Source organism: Ornithorhynchus anatinus, chromosome 5 (assembly GCF_004115215.2).
Source record: "Ornithorhynchus anatinus isolate Pmale09 chromosome 5, mOrnAna1.pri.v4, whole genome shotgun sequence".
In the NCBI taxonomy this organism is placed as follows: domain Eukaryota; kingdom Metazoa; phylum Chordata; class Mammalia; order Monotremata; family Ornithorhynchidae; genus Ornithorhynchus; species Ornithorhynchus anatinus.
In genome coordinates, this window is record NC_041732.1 from 52,280,957 (window position 1) to 52,301,658 (window position 20,702).

The following is a 20,702-nucleotide window of genomic DNA, read 5'->3' on the forward strand; positions in this document are numbered from 1 at the left end:
AGGGAAGACTGCTTGAAGTCTTTTTGAATGTTTCATGTGCATTTCATATGGTCTTGGTAAGTTTGGGATCACGTTTCCTTCAGACTGTTTAAGAAAAGCTTTTTCCTGGAAGTCCTTAATTGTTTCCAGTCCACATGACGATACTTAAAAGAATTAGGAAAATTGTATTTAAACTCAATCCACCGTCAGGAGTTTTGAGTTTTACTAACTATTTGGATGATTTAGTTTGCAGGAGGGCTCCTACTTACTGAGCCATGCCACGGGAGATTCTTCAGTTTCCATCTATAAGAGTTCTAATGAAAAAGCTACCAGGACAGCCTACAACTTGCATAAAGCTCATTGCAGCGTGCCCGGTGTATCCTCCAGCCTCTCTGTACCCTGGGTGCCTTTAGATCCCACCGTCCTTTTACCGTACCATCTTAGTCACAAAAGAGTACCGTGCACTTTTCCACCAAAGCCTCAGGTCTTCACCAAGAAAGGAAAGGTAAGCCTTTGCCAAGAGTGAATATTCTGCCCACTGCTTTAGAACTGAGTCTCTGAGATGGGATCTGACCGAGCTGCACATTTGACATTTTAATCACAGGGGCTCTCCAAAACACTAGCCCCGGCCCAAAGTAAATGCCTATAATTAGACAGCCGTGAAAATTAGGTGCCGTTCCTGCAGCATTTGGGAGGTGGCTGCAACAACCTGGCAAAGTGTCATCGTCAGAATTCTTTTCCATAGTAGTTGTGATAGCGTTACGTGCTTTTGTGCAATGCTCTGTTCAGAATCCTGGGAAAATCTACATGGGAGAGAATTAGACTTGGCCCTTGGCCCTCCAGGGATTCAAAATCTCCAAATGAGGGAGGGAGGGGCTTGATGAGGGAATGTAGAAGGAAAGATGATAATTGTGGTATTTTGGGGGCACTTACTATGTGCCAGGCTCTGTACTGAACTCCAAGGTAGGTACAAGATTATCCGGTCCCACTTGGGGCTCTTTAGTAGGAGGGAGAACAAGTATCGAATCCCCATTTTGAAGCTGAGGGAGGTGAAGCACAGGAAAGTTAAATGACTTGCCCGACATCATCCGGTAGGGAAGTGGCGGAACAAGGATGAGAACCCATTTCCTCCGACTCCCAAGTGGAAAGTGACTCTTTCCACTAGATCACACTGCTTCAGACAGACGAAAACAGAGGAAATAGTAGCGACAGAGTCCTCATTCCAACAGGCCTGGGGCCTCACGGCACTACGTCATATGTCTTCGGAGCTAGACCATAACCAAAGGTTTCCAGTATTTGATCATCTGTAGAGGTCAGGCTGCCCCAACTTGAGCCTTTGGCGGCCAGTCAGTCATTGAGTCAAGTGTATTTATTGAGGGCTTACCGTGTGCAGAGCACTGTATTAATCACTTGGGAGAGTATATTATAACAGACACATTCCCTGCCCACAACGAGCTTACAGTCTAGAGGGCCCCAGGACAATTCAGGAACCAGTAGAAAGCTTGGTGCCAACATTGCTTTTAAATTCCCTCAAAAGTTTCTGAATGTATCGATTAGTGGACTCGGGGTCACCCTGAAACACATTTAATTTGGATTCAGCTTGAATTTTGATTCCATTTCACCATTCACCTTGAGTAGCAAACTGTTAAGAACACAGGTTACTTTCTTGGTGTTCAGATTCCTTTCTTAGGGAGCGTGAAAGTCCCTTGAATATTCAACTTAACTTGGCCAAGAAAGAGCCTGTATTAAAATCCTGAGGTGGAAACAATGGAAAAGCAGAGGGTCACAGCGTCCCCTACATAAGCAACTCTCACCACAGTCTGGTTGCTTTCCCATTTTAGTGTTCAGTTTAACCTTTTGTCAAGTTCCATCTCTAATGAAAAAAAATTCCTTTCTAGCTGAACAATGGTCATGATTAAAGATCTATTTTTACAGAGTTTTGAGAGTTCCTCTCTGGAGGAATATGATTTCCCTTAATTTAGAAACAATGATTACCGTGTGAAACATCAACATGTAATTGTGTGGGAGTAGTTTATTCCTATTGGTAAAATGAACAGTTTAATATTGTGATTTCTCAACCCCTTTATCAAGTGGAAGGAAAAGTATTGCTTGGACATTCACTTCCTTAAAAAAAAAAAAAGAAAAATGGGATAAAGTTTCTTCTGAGTGAAAAATTGCTATAATGGGCATATCATTTTAAGAATTATCGGTTTGGGAAATATTAATTAATAAGAACTTTAAGAGGACTTAAGTGATGCAAGTCAGTAGTAAACTTTAGTGAAAATGTAATGCATTTGGAAGCTCCCAGGAAAACTCCCTAAGTGTTGTAACATTTTATTCACTTTTAAAGATAAGAGTCAAATGCCTATTCTGAGAACAGTGGAAGAATGGTAAACCTGCTTTTCTCAAACAACACAGATAGTTATTGGCTACGGGAAAGATTCCCCCACTTCCTTTCCTCTAAGATGCCACTAATACCAATCTTACACTGATCTTGATCCAGAGTACCCTACTGGCAGATGCTTTTCCAGCCCACCCCGACACCCCCAAAATTGTAGCCAACCTACCTTCCCCACTTCTTTCTGCTTTGTTGACCTAGAGAATAACAACAGCCAGGAAATAAGGGAGTGGTGGTGCTGCTATAATTGTATCCATTCTGAATTTTGAAGGTTTTTCTATTTATCTGAATTCGAAGAGGCTGGTGTTCCTAAGTCTCCTTTGGAGGTTCAGATGGACACCAAAGATGTTGCTAAAAGGAGCCCCTTCCTACTAAAATACTTAATTTACCTGAATATAGGTGGCATTGGTAATAGAACCCCTCTTTCTCCCTTAATTCATTCAGTCGTATTTATTGAGCGCTTACTGTGTGCAGAGCACTCTACTAAACGCTTAATCTACCTTAACTCCACTCTCATCTTTATAGGCCTCATTTCCTCCCCTCCCCCCAAAAAGGATACCATATACTTTGGCACCCAGGCCTTTTATTTTAACATATCTCATCATTTTCCCTTATCGATTCCTAATCCTGTGCCCAAGATCTCCAAAACATCTCCTGGATTTTGGCCACATTTGGGCCAGCTATATGACCATGGAGAGCTGCTGTCAAGCAGATTTTACCCCCTCCTCTGTGACTCCTCCACATAAAAGCTCAGTAGCAATTTTTAAGATGAAGCTTTTCCTAACAGGCTTCTTCCCTGAAGAATCCGGGCCTCGTCTGCCCTGATCATCCAGAGGAGCACAAAATAGTGAAAAAGGCTGTAGCTCCCTGAGGAAAGCCAAGTAACACTCACTGTCTGTCCTCGTGAGCTCATTCAGTGTAATAATAATTTTGAGATCTACAGAGGGTTGTCTATGTGCTGAGTAGTGGGGTAGATACAGAGTTGTGATATGGATACATCCCTGTCCTACATGGGGTTCAGGATCTATTCTAACCCCATTTTATAGATAGGAAATAGAGGCTGAGAGAGGTTGCTCAGGATCACACAAAAGGCCAGTGGAGGAGCTGGGACTCCTGGGTCCAGAACAGAAGACCTTAAAAGATGCAGTTCTACCCTCAAGGAGCTTACAATATAATGGTCTTTAAGGCCAGGAAGGCTTTTTTTTCCAGTTACTTTGTAAACATAACCAATTCTTATCCTACTCAAATCACCGTGGTATTCTTGTCAGGCTACCTATCTGTGAAATCAGTAAGTTTACTAATTTTTCAAGATGAAATAGTTTTCACCGTTTCATTTGTTTTAGGTGGATGGAACAAGAGTACAAGTTCCCAATCTGAAGAAAATGCCAATATCCATGGAAACCGGAGGCAGTTGTTTGCTTGCTCAGCCAGCTAAAAGTAAAGGTGTGGCCAGGGGAAAAAAGAAAAATAATAAAAAAAGGACAAATAAGTGGAAAAAGTGGCAGAGCCAAGCCCAGTCAAAGCCAAAGTAGTTTGGATACTTGGAGGAAGAGTTAATTTTAAAGATTGCTGCACAAGAAAAGCATTTTCTCTTAGTGCCTTAGGGATTTTCAAATTGCCTTGGCAAAAAAGCCAGAAAGAACAGAGAGAAATCTTGTAAACTGAAAAGGAGTATGTGCTCTTAACCCTTTCTTAACTAGGAGCTGGTAAACTCATTCTAGAAAGCCTTCCAAAATTAAGATAATACAGCCAAAGAAAGGTAACTGGGGTTTGTTTAAACTATTACAGGCCTTCCCTAAAGATCACAAATAGGTCAGGCTTGAAACTACCAGCAGAAAGAAAATTGCTGTATTCAAGACTAATACTGTATTCCCTGAGTTGTCTGAGTTGTTGGAGGGTTGCATTATAAATGGTCTTTCAAAGATTGACTTAGACTTGTTCTTTGTAAAATTCCACTGCAAAAGGCTAAAATTATAAGCTGTTCCTTAAAGTAAAACCATTTTCTGATTGTGCAACTGTGCGTTGATAGTAGAAACAAAATGGGTTCCTGCTAAACAGGTTTGGTGACTTATAAAATCAGCTGCCTGTTGGTGTTAAATTTCACAAATGTTAAAATACATTAGTGAATGCTGAGATTATAATTACGTTTTCCAGAAATGTGTTGAATTTCTAACTTGTTCTACCTGCCAGAACTAATATTTAGTTGATTTACTGTGAAGCTCAAAGTTTTTCCCCCCTCACTGTATTTTTTTTTCCCAAATTAGGGCCACACTTAAAAGGTATGAATTGATAGAAATTCCTCTCAGAAAACTGTTGATCATTAGAAACTGGTCCTTGATATGTTTCAGTATCCACTGGCGTAAAGAAGTTCTGATGAAAACTCAGGCAATAATCCTTAAAGCTACTCTCCAGTTATATGTAACAAACATTAACTGCAAGTAGGTGTATTGAACGGTCCTAAATGAATACTTCCTTAACCACTCTTGACACCTAAAAAGCACACATCATAATTTCATCTGGAATAGGATGAGCCATCTCAATGGTGTATGTTTTGTTCATTGTTATACTGCTGATGGTGTTTAGTATGTTTTAAACTTGCTCAAAAGTTATTTGTAAAATAAATGTTTTCTGTTTATAACAGTTGCAGGAATTTTTATCATCGTGATCTTGGTTTTCATCAAGGTTTTGTTCTCCAACGACATCATGACCTCCTTCCTAATCAAATGAATCATCATTAGTACATTTGTTTATGGATTCATAATGTAGTATATCACTGCCAGACCTTGCTTTAACTATGCATTTTTTATTGAAAATCGATCACGTTTCCAATAGCAAAGTAGGTCGAGTTGCTTCTAAACTGCAAATTTGGTTTCTGTTACATACAACACACATACCTCAGTTGTGAGTCACGCACTTGTGAGTCAGTTAACCCAGGGTGGGGTTCTTTTGGAATTTGCTCTTTGACTGGATACTGGGCTCTGAGATGTCCGAAGAGCTATGAGTTTTTACTTGGAATTCTTCTAATGATGACTTTATATCGAGTGATACCCTTACCAATGTAATTGCATTTTAAATTATTTAGAATTACTAGGAGACCTATAGGGCTTGCTAATATTTTGAAAGGTGTGTCTGTGATGGGAAATGGAGCTATGATAATCAAATAATGTTTCCCTGAAAAATGTAAGGCTCAGGGGTGGGTTACATAGCAATGTTACATTTTTGTTAAAATAGATTTTGAAATTGTTAACTTTCATATTTAAGAAAATCCCGATGCTTTTGTTCAGAAGTTGCTCACCCATTGAAAGCGTCCAAGACCAAAGTGAGACTGGAGGCAAAGAGATAACTTCCACTGGCTCCTGGGGAGTCTTTGTCCCATCATTTGATGGAATGTGCTAGCTGTAGTCAAGGCTCACACATCCACATTTATTTTATGGTATTCGTTAAGTGCGTACTTTGTGCCAGGCACTGTACTAACCACCGGGCTAGAAACAAGCTAATCAGGTTGGACACAGTCGCTGCCCCACATAGCGTTCACAGTCTTAATCCCCACTTCACAGATGAAGTAACTTGAGGCACAGACAATTAAGCCACTTGCCCAAGGTCATACAGCAGACAAGCGTCAGAGCCGGGATCGGGACCCACAACGTCTTCCAGGCCAGTGCTTTTTCACTAGGCCGTATTCCTCTTCCAGGGGAGAGCCTTACATCTAAACATCTCAAACATTCTTAGTGCTTAAAGAGTCTCGATTTTGTTTTTTGCTTTATTAAGTTTTTCAAATAAAAGCTAACTCTTGAGGTTGTTTGAGAGTGAATTCTTAGCCTTGAAGCTCAACTGACTTTTTAAACCTTCAAGATCCACAAGCACAAAATTTATGTCTTATAATTTGTGGCTTCCAGGAACAGAATACTAATTCACATGTGCAGATCGACAAAGTCTAAATAAGTGGAGGCAATTATGGTTATGGAATTGGATAAAATTGATATGCTAAGAAGGGATCCTAAATTATGCATTAGAGCTTTCAAACCAAATCCAGAAGACGTTAATGTCTTTTGTTTCAGTAGTGTAGCCTTCTTTGGATGATGCTGAAGTCTGCTTCTCATTTGGCATAGTATCAGGCCTATGACATTCCTGATGCTTAAGTAGCATTGTTTTCGTTGTTTTAGCGGCTCCTGGGGACCCTATTATTCTTCTGAGAACTCCCTGAAGCCGGTGTTCCTTTGGGCCAAGTATTTTCCAATTAACCTGTGACTTTTGGGGATGTAATTCTTCATTTTTCCTGTTCAGTACAAACCGTACGGAGTCTGGTGTTCTAGGACTAGGAGATGCCTGAAGAAGTTTAAACGTTTCCAGGACAAGAAGAGGCAATTACGATAATCAGTTGGTTCTCCATTACAGCTGGGAGGAGCTGAAAATGCCCCCTGTAAACCATCACCAGCTCCAAGCTCTCCCTGCTTCTAGGTAACCCAATCTAGTAGGGGAGAGAGGCGCAAAGCCGCTTCTTGTCGCTGCCCAGTTCAACCGACATCTCCCCGTTATTTCCAGATAGGTTTTTTTAAAAATTTATTATCGTCAATCAACTCTCCCTTTAAATTTGTGCCCTCTCCCCGGCACCTCTTTGCTGCTCCTATAGACCCCCAAATACACCTCGCAACTGCACCAGCTCCTCAACTCCAAACCTCCCTTTTTGGGTGGGAAAAAGAAACAACTTGTTCCACCCTCCTCAGCTGTCTCCTTGCCCCTATTATACGGTCCCCTCCTGACATACACTGCTATGAGGTGACAGGGATAGTAGGAGGGACCAGTCTGACCACTCCATTAACCTGCCTAAGCCCCAACTCACAGCTTGGAGAACGCAGGAGACGAAGAGGCCCGAAAGCAGGACTGTCCTCCCTTGATGGGTCATCGTGCAGATCCACAGCCTCTCTGTGGAAACCAGGCAGAAACTGACTTCCTCCCTCCTGCCTTCTTATCTGACAGACCAGCATTCTCCCCATCTTCAAAGCCCTACTAAAATCAGAGCCCCTCCGGGAAGCCTTCCCTGCATAACCTCTCTTCCCTTCACCCTATTTCCCCTCCCTTCTGTGTCATTTAATCACTCCTTTCCCCTAAGCACTTAAGTATTCACCCAATCTCCACCCCATAACTCTTTAAGTACATAGCCTTACACTGGGTTATTTCCCTTACCTATAATTTATTTTACCCTTACACTGGCTTGTTTCCCTCACCTGTAATTTATTTTATCTCTCTCCCCGACTTGACCCTGACCTCCCCGAAAGCAGGAATTATGTCTACTTACTCTATTTTACTCTCACAACCCCTTAGTACAGTGCTCTGCACAGAGTAAGCCCTCAGTATATACCTTTGATTGACTGACACATTTCATGGTTCTGGAGTTCCTCTCCACTTCTCTAGCTCCTTTCTTGCATGATTTTTCCTCTGCTAATATGCTGTAGGCCAACTGATGACGCCAGACGACCGATTGATATCCTTTGCACGGGGCCTTAGGAGGAGTGCTGAGGAGTGACTAGTTTACCTGTTCTAGCGATTTCTGGGACTTTTCCCCTTTTCTGTGTGAGGGCTAACCTGGCTTGGACCATCACTGATCATGCCTCAAAAGCACAGCCATCTGCTTACAAAGTAGATTCTGGATGTCATTCACAGACTTTCAGAGATGTTTGTGGATTTGGAAGTTTTCCAGTGGATCAGAAGCATTTTCTGACTTGAGCCCTTGAAAGGAGAGAACAGAGGTTGAACAGCCTGAGATTTACCACACACACTTGGCTTTACTTCCAAAGTCATGGGGAATAGAATGGACAGGGTACCTTCAACTCTAACTTGATCAAGAATTCCATAAAGCAATCACCTGAAATCTTGGTGAACTTCTCAAAGCACATGAATTTTATTAGTAGTTGCCAGAAACTGGGTTGGTTTGCTTTTTATTGTTATTTTTTGTATTTTTAATGGCATTTGTTAAGTGCTGGGGTAGATAAAAGCTTATCAGGTTGGACACAGTCCCTGTCCCACATCGGGCTCATAGTCTTAAACCCCATTTTACAGGTGAGGTAACTGAGGCACCAAGAAGTTAAGTGACTTGCCCAAGGTCACACAGCAGACAAGAGGCGGGGCTGGGATTAACAATAATAATAATAATAACATTGGTATCTGTTAAGTGCTTACTAGATGCAGAGCACTGTTCTAAGCCCTGGGGGAGATACAAGGTAATCAGATCGTCCCACGTGAGACCCACAGTTAATCCCCATTTTACAGATGAGGTAACTGAGGTACACAGAAGTGAAGCGACTTGCCCACAATCACACAGCTGACAGTTGGCAGAGCTGGGAGTCGAACCCATGACCTCTGACTCCGAAGCCCGGGCTCTTTCTACTGAGCCACGCTGCTTCCCTAATCCTAATCCTAATCTAATCCTTCTGGATTAGAACCGAGGTCTTCAGATCTTCAGACTTCCAAGCCCATGTCCTTTCCACTAGCCTATGTTGCTTCTGCTGATGTCAAATCCTCCTATAAAATATAAAAACGCATCACACGAGTCTCAGTGTTGTTCCCTGGTTGTATTTGCCATGCTTGTTGTGCTGCACAATGATGTTTGTAGAATTTTTTTCTTACTTTACTGTTAGGCTTATAATAAATTGATGATAATAGCACAGCATTCAGTCTTATGCCTTTTGCAGAGGAAGCTCGTTTTGGGTAGGGATCTTATCTCCCCACTCTGCTGTATCGTGCCCTACCAAGTGTTTACTACAGTGCTCTACCTGTAGTAAGCGCTCAATAAATGCCATTGGTTGATGGATGGATTGATTTGGAAGGCCTGAAATGTGGAACTCTCCGGTGGCAGATCCCACACCTTGAGCGATAGTGCTCTGAAGAGGAGAGACTTATCCAGAAGATGATGTAGCCTTTTTGTGTGAGCTGTCCTTCATCAGTACTCTGGTCTCACTCCGGGCCACGATGTCAATTCCAAATGTGGCTCGTGCCGAGCAATGAATTCAGCCTGTCCATTCTGATTTGCTACTACTGTCATCTAGTGCCCTGATGTTTCATCAGTAAATCAGTGCTTACCGTGTGCAGAGCCCCACGTGGGACAACCTGACTGTGAGCCCCACGTGGGACAACCTGATTCCCCTGTGTCTACCCCAGCGCTTAGAACAGTACTCTGCACATAGTAAGCGCTTAACAAATACCAACATTATTATTATTATTACCCCGGCTCTTAGAGCAGTGCTCTGCACACAGTAAGCGCTTAACAAATACCAACATCATTATTATTATTATTATTATTAAATGCTAAATTTATGCACAAGTGGTTTCTATTTGTTATAATACCTCTAGATTAAGTTCAGCAGGCACCAGTTTATGTGAGAGGCATGCAATATGTTGGGTGTGTTTCCTGACACACTCCCTATTCAAGGTGAGCAGAACTTTTCAGACACCTGGAGTAACTTACCCCCAACTGCTGTCGTGTCAGTGATGAAAAGACACACAGCTAACAACCTAATTCAGTAAGAATTCATTCATTCATTATGAACCAGTCAGTCAGTAGCATTTAATTTGCGCTCACTATGTGCGGAACACTGTATAAGTGCTTGGGAGAGTACAAAACAATAGAATTAACACACATGTTCCCTGCTTTTATTGAATTTACATTCTAGAGAGGAGTTTACGGTCTAGCCCGCGCTAGACCGTAAACTCATTATGGGCAGGGAATGTGTCTGCTAATTCTGTTGTGTTGTACTCAAGTGCTTACCACAGTTGCTCTGCACCTAGTGAGTGCTCAGTAAATACTTTTGATTGGTATCTGTCACCGCCTCACTGTCAGCCCTCCAGACTTTCTGTGTTTATCGGTGCAAAATGAAAATAAAATGGAAGCAGTCATAATAATAACGGTGGTATTTTGTTAAGCGCTTATTACGTGCAAAGCACTGTACAGGGTGATCAGGTTGTCCCACGTGGGGCTCACAGTTTTAATCCCCATTTTACAGATGAGGTAACTGAGGCACAGAGACGTTAAATCCCAGAGTCACGCAGCTGGCAAGCGGCAGAACCGGGATTAGATCCAGTCAGGCTTCCTGTCAATCAGTGGCACCAACTGTGCTTACTGTGTGCAGAACACTACCGAGCACAACGCAACAGAGTTGGTAGCCCCCTTCCCCGCCCTCGACAAGTTTATAGCCTGAAACCATCTTCTCATAAAGATCTTGGGAGTCCACAGAATAAAGGCATGTATACGAAGCATGGGAAACAGGTAAACATTCAGAACTCAATTCGCACATATCTGCTATGAACCCGAGACTTTTTTTTGTTTTAACCTCTAGGGAAAACAGGTCATAGATTTAGCCACTCCGGGGCAGGCGAAGCCCCACTGAATCATGTTCCTCCGCCGTTGATCTTTCCCAGCCGCCCAGGAAAGTGTGGGAAGGGTTTGTGGCGTTGTTCTTCGGGCCAACTGCAAGTCTGCCCTAGTCTTCGCCTAGCATTCCACTTCTGTGAGAAAGCCCTCACTTCTCTAAGGTCATAAATCATCATAGTCTTCCCCGCCTCCAGTGGCGGTGTTCCCAACAAGCCGACCCGAGAGCAAGATTCGGGCCCAACTCTGTCCAGATCGTATCTTCATGTTAAGAAAACCAGCTGGCTGTTCCCTTTATAAAAAGTAATCAACATTTCTTATAAAGAAGAAATATTATTTTGCTTGTCATTGATGCAATAGGTATGAATCAGTCTTTCCAAACCTCCAGTCAAAGGAAAAGAAAAAACCCTATCGAGTTCTCCGTGATGCAAATAGTGTGTCTTGTCTTATGCTGTCGAGTCGTCTCCGACCCATAGCGACACCACTATTTGCAATCGTTCCGATGGTGTATCCGTAGAGTTTTCTCGGTAAAATTACAGAGGTGGCTTACCATTGCCTCCCTCCGTGCAGTAAATCTGAGTCTCCGCCTTTGACTCTTTTCCGTGGGCTGCTGCCCAGCCCAGGTGAGTTTTGACTTGTAGCAGATTACCTTCCGTTCGCTAGGCACTGCCCAAGCTAGGAATGGAATGGATGTGCCGCTGCTTGACTCTCCCTCTCGTACTCGAGACTGGTAGAGTACTGGAAACCCTTCAGGTGGGATCCTGAGAGGGGACAAACAAGGTAAATTATAATGAAAAAAGAATACTACGCTATCTGTGGTCACACCCCCGTGTTTTCACAGCACGTCTGAAAGACCTACCCTATTGAATTTCCTCTAATTTTGCTACTGCAAAACAAACATTCATAGAGCCTTAATGACTGAGGAGGTACCGTATTTTAATATTTGTAAAAGATAACCAAAATCATGTGTGGGCATGAGACTGTAACCAGTTTCTTATCCAAGATAACGAATTGGTTTATCCTTTCCAAGGGGAGGCACGGCTCTCAAGTTCAATGAAATTGCTAATGCTAATTGAGCGACAAAATACCTACGAAACGAACTTTGGGCAAATATGAAACTTCAAATGCTATACCAATGGCACTGAGGAGGTTTTTCTTATAATCTGAGCCTTTGTTAACCTAGAAACATGAGCTTCTGAGTACTTAGCTCCTCCTCCATCCAACCTCTACCCAGTGCAAGCTTCCAGCGCCTATCTCAAGGAGGCTGAAGGGCGTCTTGCTCCTCAGAGATTAGGCAAAGCTTGCCTCTGGGGAGCATACAGTTCTCTTTCCCATGCACCTGGAGGAGAATTTACACCCATGTGAGTAATCCAAGGCAGACCTGTTTTAATTGGGTTTAAAGATCAAAATACAAGTGCAACTAGAAAATAATCTCTGGGAAAATCCAGGAGTTTGTGGGATTTCTTTCATTCCACTATTTTGACCAATCGCATTCTCATCATCGTGGGGATTACCAAATGGTTCCTGCTTACTAAAGTGAGAAAATAAATGTGATAGCCGAATGTTTGCACTGGAAGATTAATGCCCAACCTCCACCCTAGGAAGAAAAAAAAAACGCAACTTCATTTCTGAAATACCAGCAAGAGTTTCTGGGCTGCTGGAAATACATTTTAACCAATACCATCCGCTGCCTCAAAGAATTGCACAATGAGTGTCCTGTGATTTTTTTTTTCAAGTTGTGAATACCATTGCTCTAGGCTGGCGTTCTTTTGTGTGTGTGCAAAGGCCTCAGTGCTAATAAAGTGGTAAATTGGACTGTGATTCGGTTTGGCTTCTTTTTATACTGTAGTCTCAGCCTTGAAAACTTCCAGTATTTAGAGCAAGGATTTTGCAATTTAAGACAGTGAGCGCCTAAGGCCTGAATATGTTTTAGCGTGGAGTGCTGAGTCCGCTGTCAGCAGAAACGGGGATCCCTCAGGCCCAGAGCATAGGCTTTATATATAAATCCAGAAGGAGAATACATGGCCTTCACTTGTCCGCTTTAACTAGGGAGAAGGCAGAAGATTTGGAAACAGCAGGCTTCAGCCAGGAAGAAGTGGACCTAAATCACTGTCAGGGAAGGGCCGATCCAGATAACTTAAGGAGTCCAGGGTCTCTGTGAGCTTTCTCAATTGCTGTGGATGTGAATTTGGGCAGAGAATATCTGTTTATTGTTGATTGCACTCTCCCAATCCCCAGGTACAGTGCTCTGCACGAAGTAAGTACTCAATAAATCCAGATCTCTCTTTGTTCTAAACTAGGCCTGTAGTGGAATGCGCTCTTCCCCCAAATTCTGTTTATATCAGCGGCGCTGCTGATGGTGAGTGTGAGATGCGATCCATCGGTGGTATTTATTGAGCACTTACTGTGTGCAGAATACTGTCCAAAGCACGTAGGAAGAGGAAAATACGACAGTGGTGGTAGTCACATTCCCTCCCCACAACGCGGTCACAATCTAGGCGGGGAAAACTCGCAGAAGGGCTGATGTCTAAGGAGGGTCGGTCACACTGCTGGTCGGTTGCTCTGGAGGAGACTCATGATCTCTTTCTACGCCTGGTGACTTTGATCTGTGCACACTTTATCTCCAGAATGGATCCTCTAAACCACCGGGCTGCCTGGGCTCAGTCAATAATTGGGATTTATCGCCTTGATTCTATTTATTTGCTATTGTTTTAATGAGATGTTCATCACCTCGATTCTATTTATTGCTATTCTCGTCTGTCCGTCTCCCCCGATTAGACTGTAAGCCCGTCGAAGGGCAGGGACTGTCTCTGTCTGTTACCGATTTACATTCCAAGTGCTTAGTACAGTGCTCTGCACATAGTAAGCGCTCAATAAATACTATTGAATGAATGAATGAATTTTTTTGAGCACTTACTGTGTGCAGAGCACTTGGGAGAGTATGATAGAGTTGTCAGAAATGATCCCTACCTTCTAGGAGCTTACAAACAGGCTTCTGGCCTTTAATGGCAAAATTGAGATTTTTCTATTTGCTTTCCTTTAATCTTCCCCACTTAAAAAAAAATCAGCCAAGCATCCTTTGGAAGAACTTTGGGATTCTTCAGGCCACTGGACATCAAAACTGGAAATGGTGTTTCCCCTCTCTGTAATTTTATCTCTGTGTCCCTCTCCCCCTGTAGACTGAAAGCTTCTTGTGGGTATCCACCAATTCTATTATATTGAACTTTCTCAAATGTTTAGTTCAATGCTCTGCACACGGTAAGGGCTCAGTAAGTCCATTTGATTGGGGTTGGCGCTTCTGAGAGCCAGGGAGCATGGAGGAGGAGACTCAGGGCTGATTTTAATAACATGGATCATCATCAATTGGTTACTGTATTAAGGTCTTATAATGTGCAGATCCTCATCAGGATCCCTGGTCTATCAGTACTTAACAATGGGGAATTTGCCTCCCAAATAGGTTTTTCCATCCAGTTTACTCATTCTGAAGCCCACTGGCATATTTTAATTGGTTTACAGTGAAAATGGGCCAACTTTTTTTGAGTATGGCAAATGAGATCGAAAAATACTTAAAAGTTCCTTTCCGATTATTAATGAGAGGCAAGGTGGCTTAATGGAAAGACCACAGGCCTGGAAGTCAGAGGTCCTGGGTTCCAATCCCGGCTCTACCATGTATCTGTTTTGTGACCTTGGGCAAGTCACTTAACTTTTCTGTGCCTCAGTTACTAACCTGTAAAATGGAGATTTAATCCCACTCCCTCCTACTTAGACTGTGAGCTCCCTGTGGGACAGGGACTGTGTCCACCCTGATTAACTTGTATCTACCCCAGCGCGTAGAACAGTGCTTGGCATATAGTAAATGCTTAACAAGTACCGTAAAAAAAATGAAATTCATTCAATCGTATTTATTGAGCGCTTACTGTGTGCAGAGCACTGTACTAAGCGCTTGGAAAGTACAACTTGGCAACAAATACAGACAACAACTGCACATAGCAAGCCCTTAATAAATATGACTGAATGAATGAATCTGTAATTTATTTATTTATATTAATATCAGTCTCCCCCTCCCCGCAGGCTCAACAGGCTCACAGTGTAGAATGACTAAGACATTAAGGAAGGTATAATTAGACTTTTGGTCAGATAGAGGGTTTGCCTGAAATCTATATTTAAAATACTTTGTGGCGTGCCTTACAGGGAAGTCAGGAAAGAGATTGCTTCTGTAACTGGGCTCAACATTGTACCCCTTTGAATAAGGAATGACTGGAAAATACTAAGTGTAGGGAAAATTATGAATTTCAGAGAAAAAAGAGAACTCTGGGGCAGTAGTCTGTTTTAGAAAGGACTTTGTGGAATCAATCTACCCTCCTAAAATGGTAAATCTTTCCAGTTTCAGTGCTCTACGATTTGGTTCTACAGGAAATTGAGTAAATTTTAGTGGTTGAAAGTGCCCCACCCAATCTCTCTGCAGCTCTTGCTGATGAATCACAGGCATTAACGATGGGAGAGACCAATGATGTCATCTCAAACACCCCCGAGTGGGAAGAACTGGGCTCCCTGCCCCTTTCTCAGAAAGCAGTCAGGCATTTGAATCGGGTTATGCAGATTCCTAGATTGCTAGGGTTTCAGGATTTAACTAAAATTTAGCTGCCTTTGGAGAGTTAATCTTTTATTGCTTTAGATGTTTACTGTATCCCTAATTATCCTGCCCAAAACTAGACAATTGCGTGTTTGTGTGAACATAAATAAATGGAAAACCTAGATTCAGTAACATTAGGCTAGTGGTTTAACTGATCTATGATTCCGCAGTCTTACCCGACTTTGCCAGCGGTCAATAGCTATTGGGGTTGTAATGTCAAGTATGAGCAGTGTTCCCCCTTTTCTAGTGGATAAATCCATCCTCGATACTCACGTTTATCCACTTACCCATTAGCACTAATGTATAATCTTTGACTTTCTTCTTGCAGCCTTTTATTCTCAGCATTAATTTACCCTCACATCATTTTTATCTGCTGAACGGCAGACGCCAATTAATCTTATTTATTCATTCAGTAGTACTTATTGAACACTTACTGTGTGCAGAGCACTGTACTAAGTGGTTGGGAGAGTAGAGTAATACAATATAACAGAGTTGGTAGATGCATTCCCTGCCTACCAAGAGCAGGGAGAGCGGGGAGGGGGAGACTGACATTAATATAAATAAATAAATTACAGATTCATTCATTCATTCAGTCATACTTATTAAGTGCTTACTATGTGCAGAGCACTGTACTAAACGTTTGGGAAAGAATAATACAGCAATAAACGGTGACAATCCCTGCCCACAATAAGCTCACAGTCTAGACGTGGGGAGACATAAATGCAAATAAATTAAATTAAAGATATATACGTCGGTGCTGTGGGGCCGGTCTGGGGGGAGAACAAAGGGAGGAAGTTAGGTCGATGAAGAAGAAGGGGGAGAAGAGGAAAAGAAGGGCTTAGTCTGGGGAGGCTTCTTGGAAGAAATGTACCTTCAGTAAGGCCTTGAAGGCGGGAGAGAGTAATTATCTGTCAGATTTAAGGAAGGAGGGTGTTCCAGGCCAGAGGCAAGACAGGGGAGGTCGAGGCACATTGAGAAGGTTAGCACCAGAGGAGCGAAGTATGCGGGCTGGGTTGTAGGAGAGAAGCGAGGTGAGGTAGGTGGGGGCAAGATGATGATGTTTTAAAGCCGACGGTGAGGAGCTTTTGTTTGATACGGAGGTGACTGGTCAACCACTGAAGATTTTTGAGGAGGGGGGTACCATGTCCTGAACACTGTTGTAGAAAGATGATCCGGGCAGCAGCGTGAAGTATGGACTGGAGTGGGGAGAAATAGGAAGTTGGAGATCAGCAGGGAGGCTGATGCAGTAATCTAGGCCGGATAGGATGAGTGATTGCATTTACGTGATAGCAGTTTGGATGGAGAGGAAAGGGCAGATTTTTGCATTGTTGTGAAGGTGTCTGTTGCCGAATTGTATATTCCAAGTTCTTAGTACAGTGCTCTGCATATAGTAAGCGCTCAATGAATACGATTGAATGAATGAAGGTGGGACCAACAGGATTTGGTGAGGGACTGAATATGTGAATTGAATGAGACAGAAGAGTCGAGGCTTGTGAGATGGGAAGGATGGTGATGCCATCTACGGTGATGGGAAGGGTTGTGGGGGGAAGATAAGGAGCTCTGTTTTGGACATGTTAAGTACAGATAAGTACATAAGTGCTGTGGGGCTGAAGGAGAGATGAAAAAATGGAGCAAAACTAAGTGAAGAGTGACCAGAAGGGAGTGGGAGAAGAGGAAATGAGCTCTTAGTCAGAGACGCTCTCTTGGAGATATGCTTTTAATAAGTATTTGAAGGTGAGGAGAGTAATTGTCTGTCAGATATGAAGAAGGAGAGCATTCCAGGCCAGAGGCAGTTCCTTGTCACCTACTCAATCGTACTCTCCACAGCACTTAGTACAGTGCTCAGTGCCCAGTAAGCACTCAAAAATGCTATTACTCGATATATAGTGGATTCGGTATTCTTGCTAGTGCTTTGGCAGTTGTAGCAAAATATAATGCCCCAGCATGAGAGAAAAAATCAAAAACCTTAAAATGTAGAATCCTGGCTCTGAAAGAAATCTGTTAGTAGAATCAATCAATCAGTTATATTTATTGAGTGCTTACTGGGTGCAGAGCACTGTACTAAGTGCTTGGGTGAGTACAGAATGTAGACCTGCAGTCAGAAGGACCTGGGTTCTAATCCTGGCTCTGCCACTAGTCTGTGGTGTGACCTTGGGCAAGTCACTTCACTTCTCTGGTCTTCAATTACCTCATCTGTAAAATTGGGATTAAGATTGTGAGCCCCTGGTGGGACAGGGACTGTGTCCTACTAACTTTGTTTGTATCCACCCCAACGCTTAGTATAGTGCCTAGCACATAGAAGGCACTTAACTAATACCACAATTATTATTATTACAGTATGACAGCATCAGTAGACACATTCCCTTCCCTTAATGAGCTTACAGTCTAGAGAACTAGAACACTCCTAGAATAGGAGTTGAAGCTCCAGAGATGGCGAATTCACTGGGTTTCTTTTACCCCTTTTTCTTTTTCCTTTTTTTCCCTCCCTATGGCCCAGGCTAGTATTATTAGCCAATCGTATTCCTGGAAGTTCAGAGTGGATTGGGAGGCGAGTTTTCCAAGGGGCAGGACCAAAACGACTGGAGGAAAAACAGGCATGGAAAGAGAGAGATACGTGGAGACAGACGCAGATAAGGAGAGGGGAAAATAGAGGCAAACCAAAAGGCAGCAATAGGTTCACCCAGACTTTGGCACAAAGCACACAGACATGTATACAGTTAACTGTTGACAAGGACGATGCCCTAAGAGTCAGCAGCAGCAGCAACTCCTCCCTTGCAGCAGCCTGCTGACAGCTGCCGGTCCCCTGGTAATAGGGTGTCCCACTATTTTGTGCCGGGAAATTACCTGCTTGTAGCTGTTGGATTTCCCGCTGCTTCTCCTCTTTATTCCTTCAGTCGTATTTATTGGGCACTTACCATGTGCAGAACACTGTACTAAGCGCTTGGGAAAGTACAGTGGAACAATAGAACAGACGCATTCCCTGCCCACAACGAGCTGACAGTCTAGAGGACGAACCTACAGCCTAGAGAATGAGCTTACATCGTGCAGCTGGGATAGATCCCGTCTTCCCTTTTCAACCGCTCACTCTCTAACGACTTCTGCCCCTCTGCCTTCAAAAAAAAAACCCTCCCTTGTCCCCACAGCCCCCTCCACTTACCGCCCCATCTCCCTCCTCCCCTTCCTTTCCAAACTCCTGGAACGAGTCATCTACACCTGCCGCCTCAAATTCCTCTCCTCCAACTCTCTCCCGGACCCCCTCCGATCTAGCTTCCGTCCCCTCCACTCCACCAGAACTGCCCTCTCAAAGGTCACCAGTGGCCTCCTTCTTGCCAAATCCAACAACTCCTACTCCATCCTAATCCTCCTCAACCTTTCAGCTGCCTTTGACACTGTGGACCATCCCCGTCTCCTCGATACACTATCCAACCTTGGCTTCACTGACTCCGTCCTCTCCTGGTTCTCCTCTTATCTCTCCGGCCGGTCATGCTTAGTCTCCTTCACGGGCTCCTCCTCCCCCTCCCATGCCTTAACCGCAGGGGTTCCTCAAGGCTCAGTTCTTGGTCCCCTTCTATTCTCCATCTATACTCACTCCCTTGGTGAACTCATTCGCTCCCACGGCTTCAACTATCATCTCTACGTGGATGATACCCAAATCTATATCTCCTTTCTGTTCTCTTTCCCTCCCTCCAGGCTCGCTTCTCCTCCTGCCTTCAGTACATCTCCACCTGGATGTCCTCCTGCCACCTAAAACTGAACATGTCTAAGACTGAGCTCCTTGTCTTCCTTCCCAAACCTTGTCCTCTCCCTGACTTTCCTGTCACAGTATACGGCACTTACCATCCTTCTCGTCCTGCAAGCCCGCAACCTCGGTGTCATCCTTGACTCTGCTCTCTCATTCACCCCCCACATCCAATCCGTCACCAAAACCTGCCGGTCTCACCTTCACAGTGTCGCCACGATCCGCCCTTTCCTCTCCATCCAGCCACCCTGCTGGTACAAGCTCTCATAATATCCCGACTGGATTATTGTGTCAGCCTCCTCTCTGATTTCCCATCCTCCTGTCTCTCCCCGCTCCAGTCTATTCTTCATTCCACTGCCCGGATCTTCTTTCTACAGAAACGCTCTGGGCATGTCACTCCCCGCCTCAAAAACCTCCAGTGGTTGCCTATCAAAGCTCAAAGTGGTTGCCTTCAAAGGTGTCCGTCCCCTAGCCCCCTCCTACCTCACCTCCTTTCTCTCCTTCTTCTGCCCAACCCATACACTCCGCTCCTCTGCCGCTCACCTCCTCACGGTCCCTCGTTCGCGCCTGGCCCGCCGTCGACACCTGGCTCACGTCCTCCCGCTGACTTGGAACGCCGTCCCTCCTCACATCCTCCAAACTAACTCTCTTCCCCTCTTCAAAGGCCTACTCAGAGTTCACCTCCTCCAGGAGGCTTTCCCAGACTGAGCCCTCCCTTTCCCTTTGCTCCTCCTCCCCTCCCCATTCCCCCTTCTCCCTCCCTCTGCTCAGTTCTTCCCTTTCCCTTCCCCATAGCACTTGTGCATATTTGTATATATTATTTATTACTCTGTTTTGTTAATGATGTGTGTATATCTATGATTCTATTCATCTTGATGATATTGGCGCCAGACTACTTGTTTTGTTCTGTTCTTTATGTGTTGTCTGTCTCCCCCGTTTAGACTGTGAGCCTGTTGTAGGGCAGGGATGGTCTCTATATGTTGCCTAATTGTACATTCCAAGTGCTTAGTACAGTGCTCTGCACATAGTAAGCGCTCAGTAAATATGATTGAATTCTATTCATTTATATTAATACCTACTTTACTTGTTCTGTTGTGTACATATATATCTCTAATTCTATTTATTTATATTTATGCTACTGCGGCCTGTTTACTTGTTTTTGGTGTCTGTCTCCCCTCTTCTAGACTGTGAGCCCCTTGTGGGCGGGGATTGTCTCTCTTTATTGCTGTATTTTACTTTCCAAGCGCTTAGTCTAGTGATCTGCACACAGTAAGTGCTCAATAAATATGAGTGAATGAATGAAGAGATCACAGAGGAGCACTATCCAGGTCATGAGCACCAAGAAGACCAAGGAGCATAGAAAGAGAGTGCCAGCCCAACAGGGAGGAGTGGTATTTTAATAAGGACCCCCTAGGTGCGATGCACTGTATCAATGAATAGCATTTATTGAGCACTTACTGTGTGCCGTACTAAGTATTTGGGAGAGTATAGCGCAACAGAGTTGGTAGGCACGATCCCCGCTTATCAGGGGCTTACAGTCTTGAGGGGGAGGCAGATATTAAAATAAAGTATTGATATAAATGCCGTTGAG

The 20,702-nt window shown here is 43.7% G+C and overlaps 1 protein-coding gene across 1 annotated transcript in view; it reads left to right on the plus strand.

Annotated features, from left to right (window-relative positions):
- ICE2 (interactor of little elongation complex ELL subunit 2) overlaps window positions 1-5,015 on the plus strand; it is a 54,765-nt gene extending 49,750 nt beyond the window's left edge. The window contains exons 14-15 of the mRNA XM_029066096.1: window positions 226-484; window positions 3,721-5,015. Coding sequence (XP_028921929.1) covers window positions 226-484; window positions 3,721-3,909 — 448 coding nt within the window. The 3' untranslated portion in view covers window positions 3,910-5,015. The remainder of the gene's footprint in view (window positions 1-225; window positions 485-3,720) is intronic.
- Window positions 5,016-20,702: the final 15,687 nt, after the last annotated feature.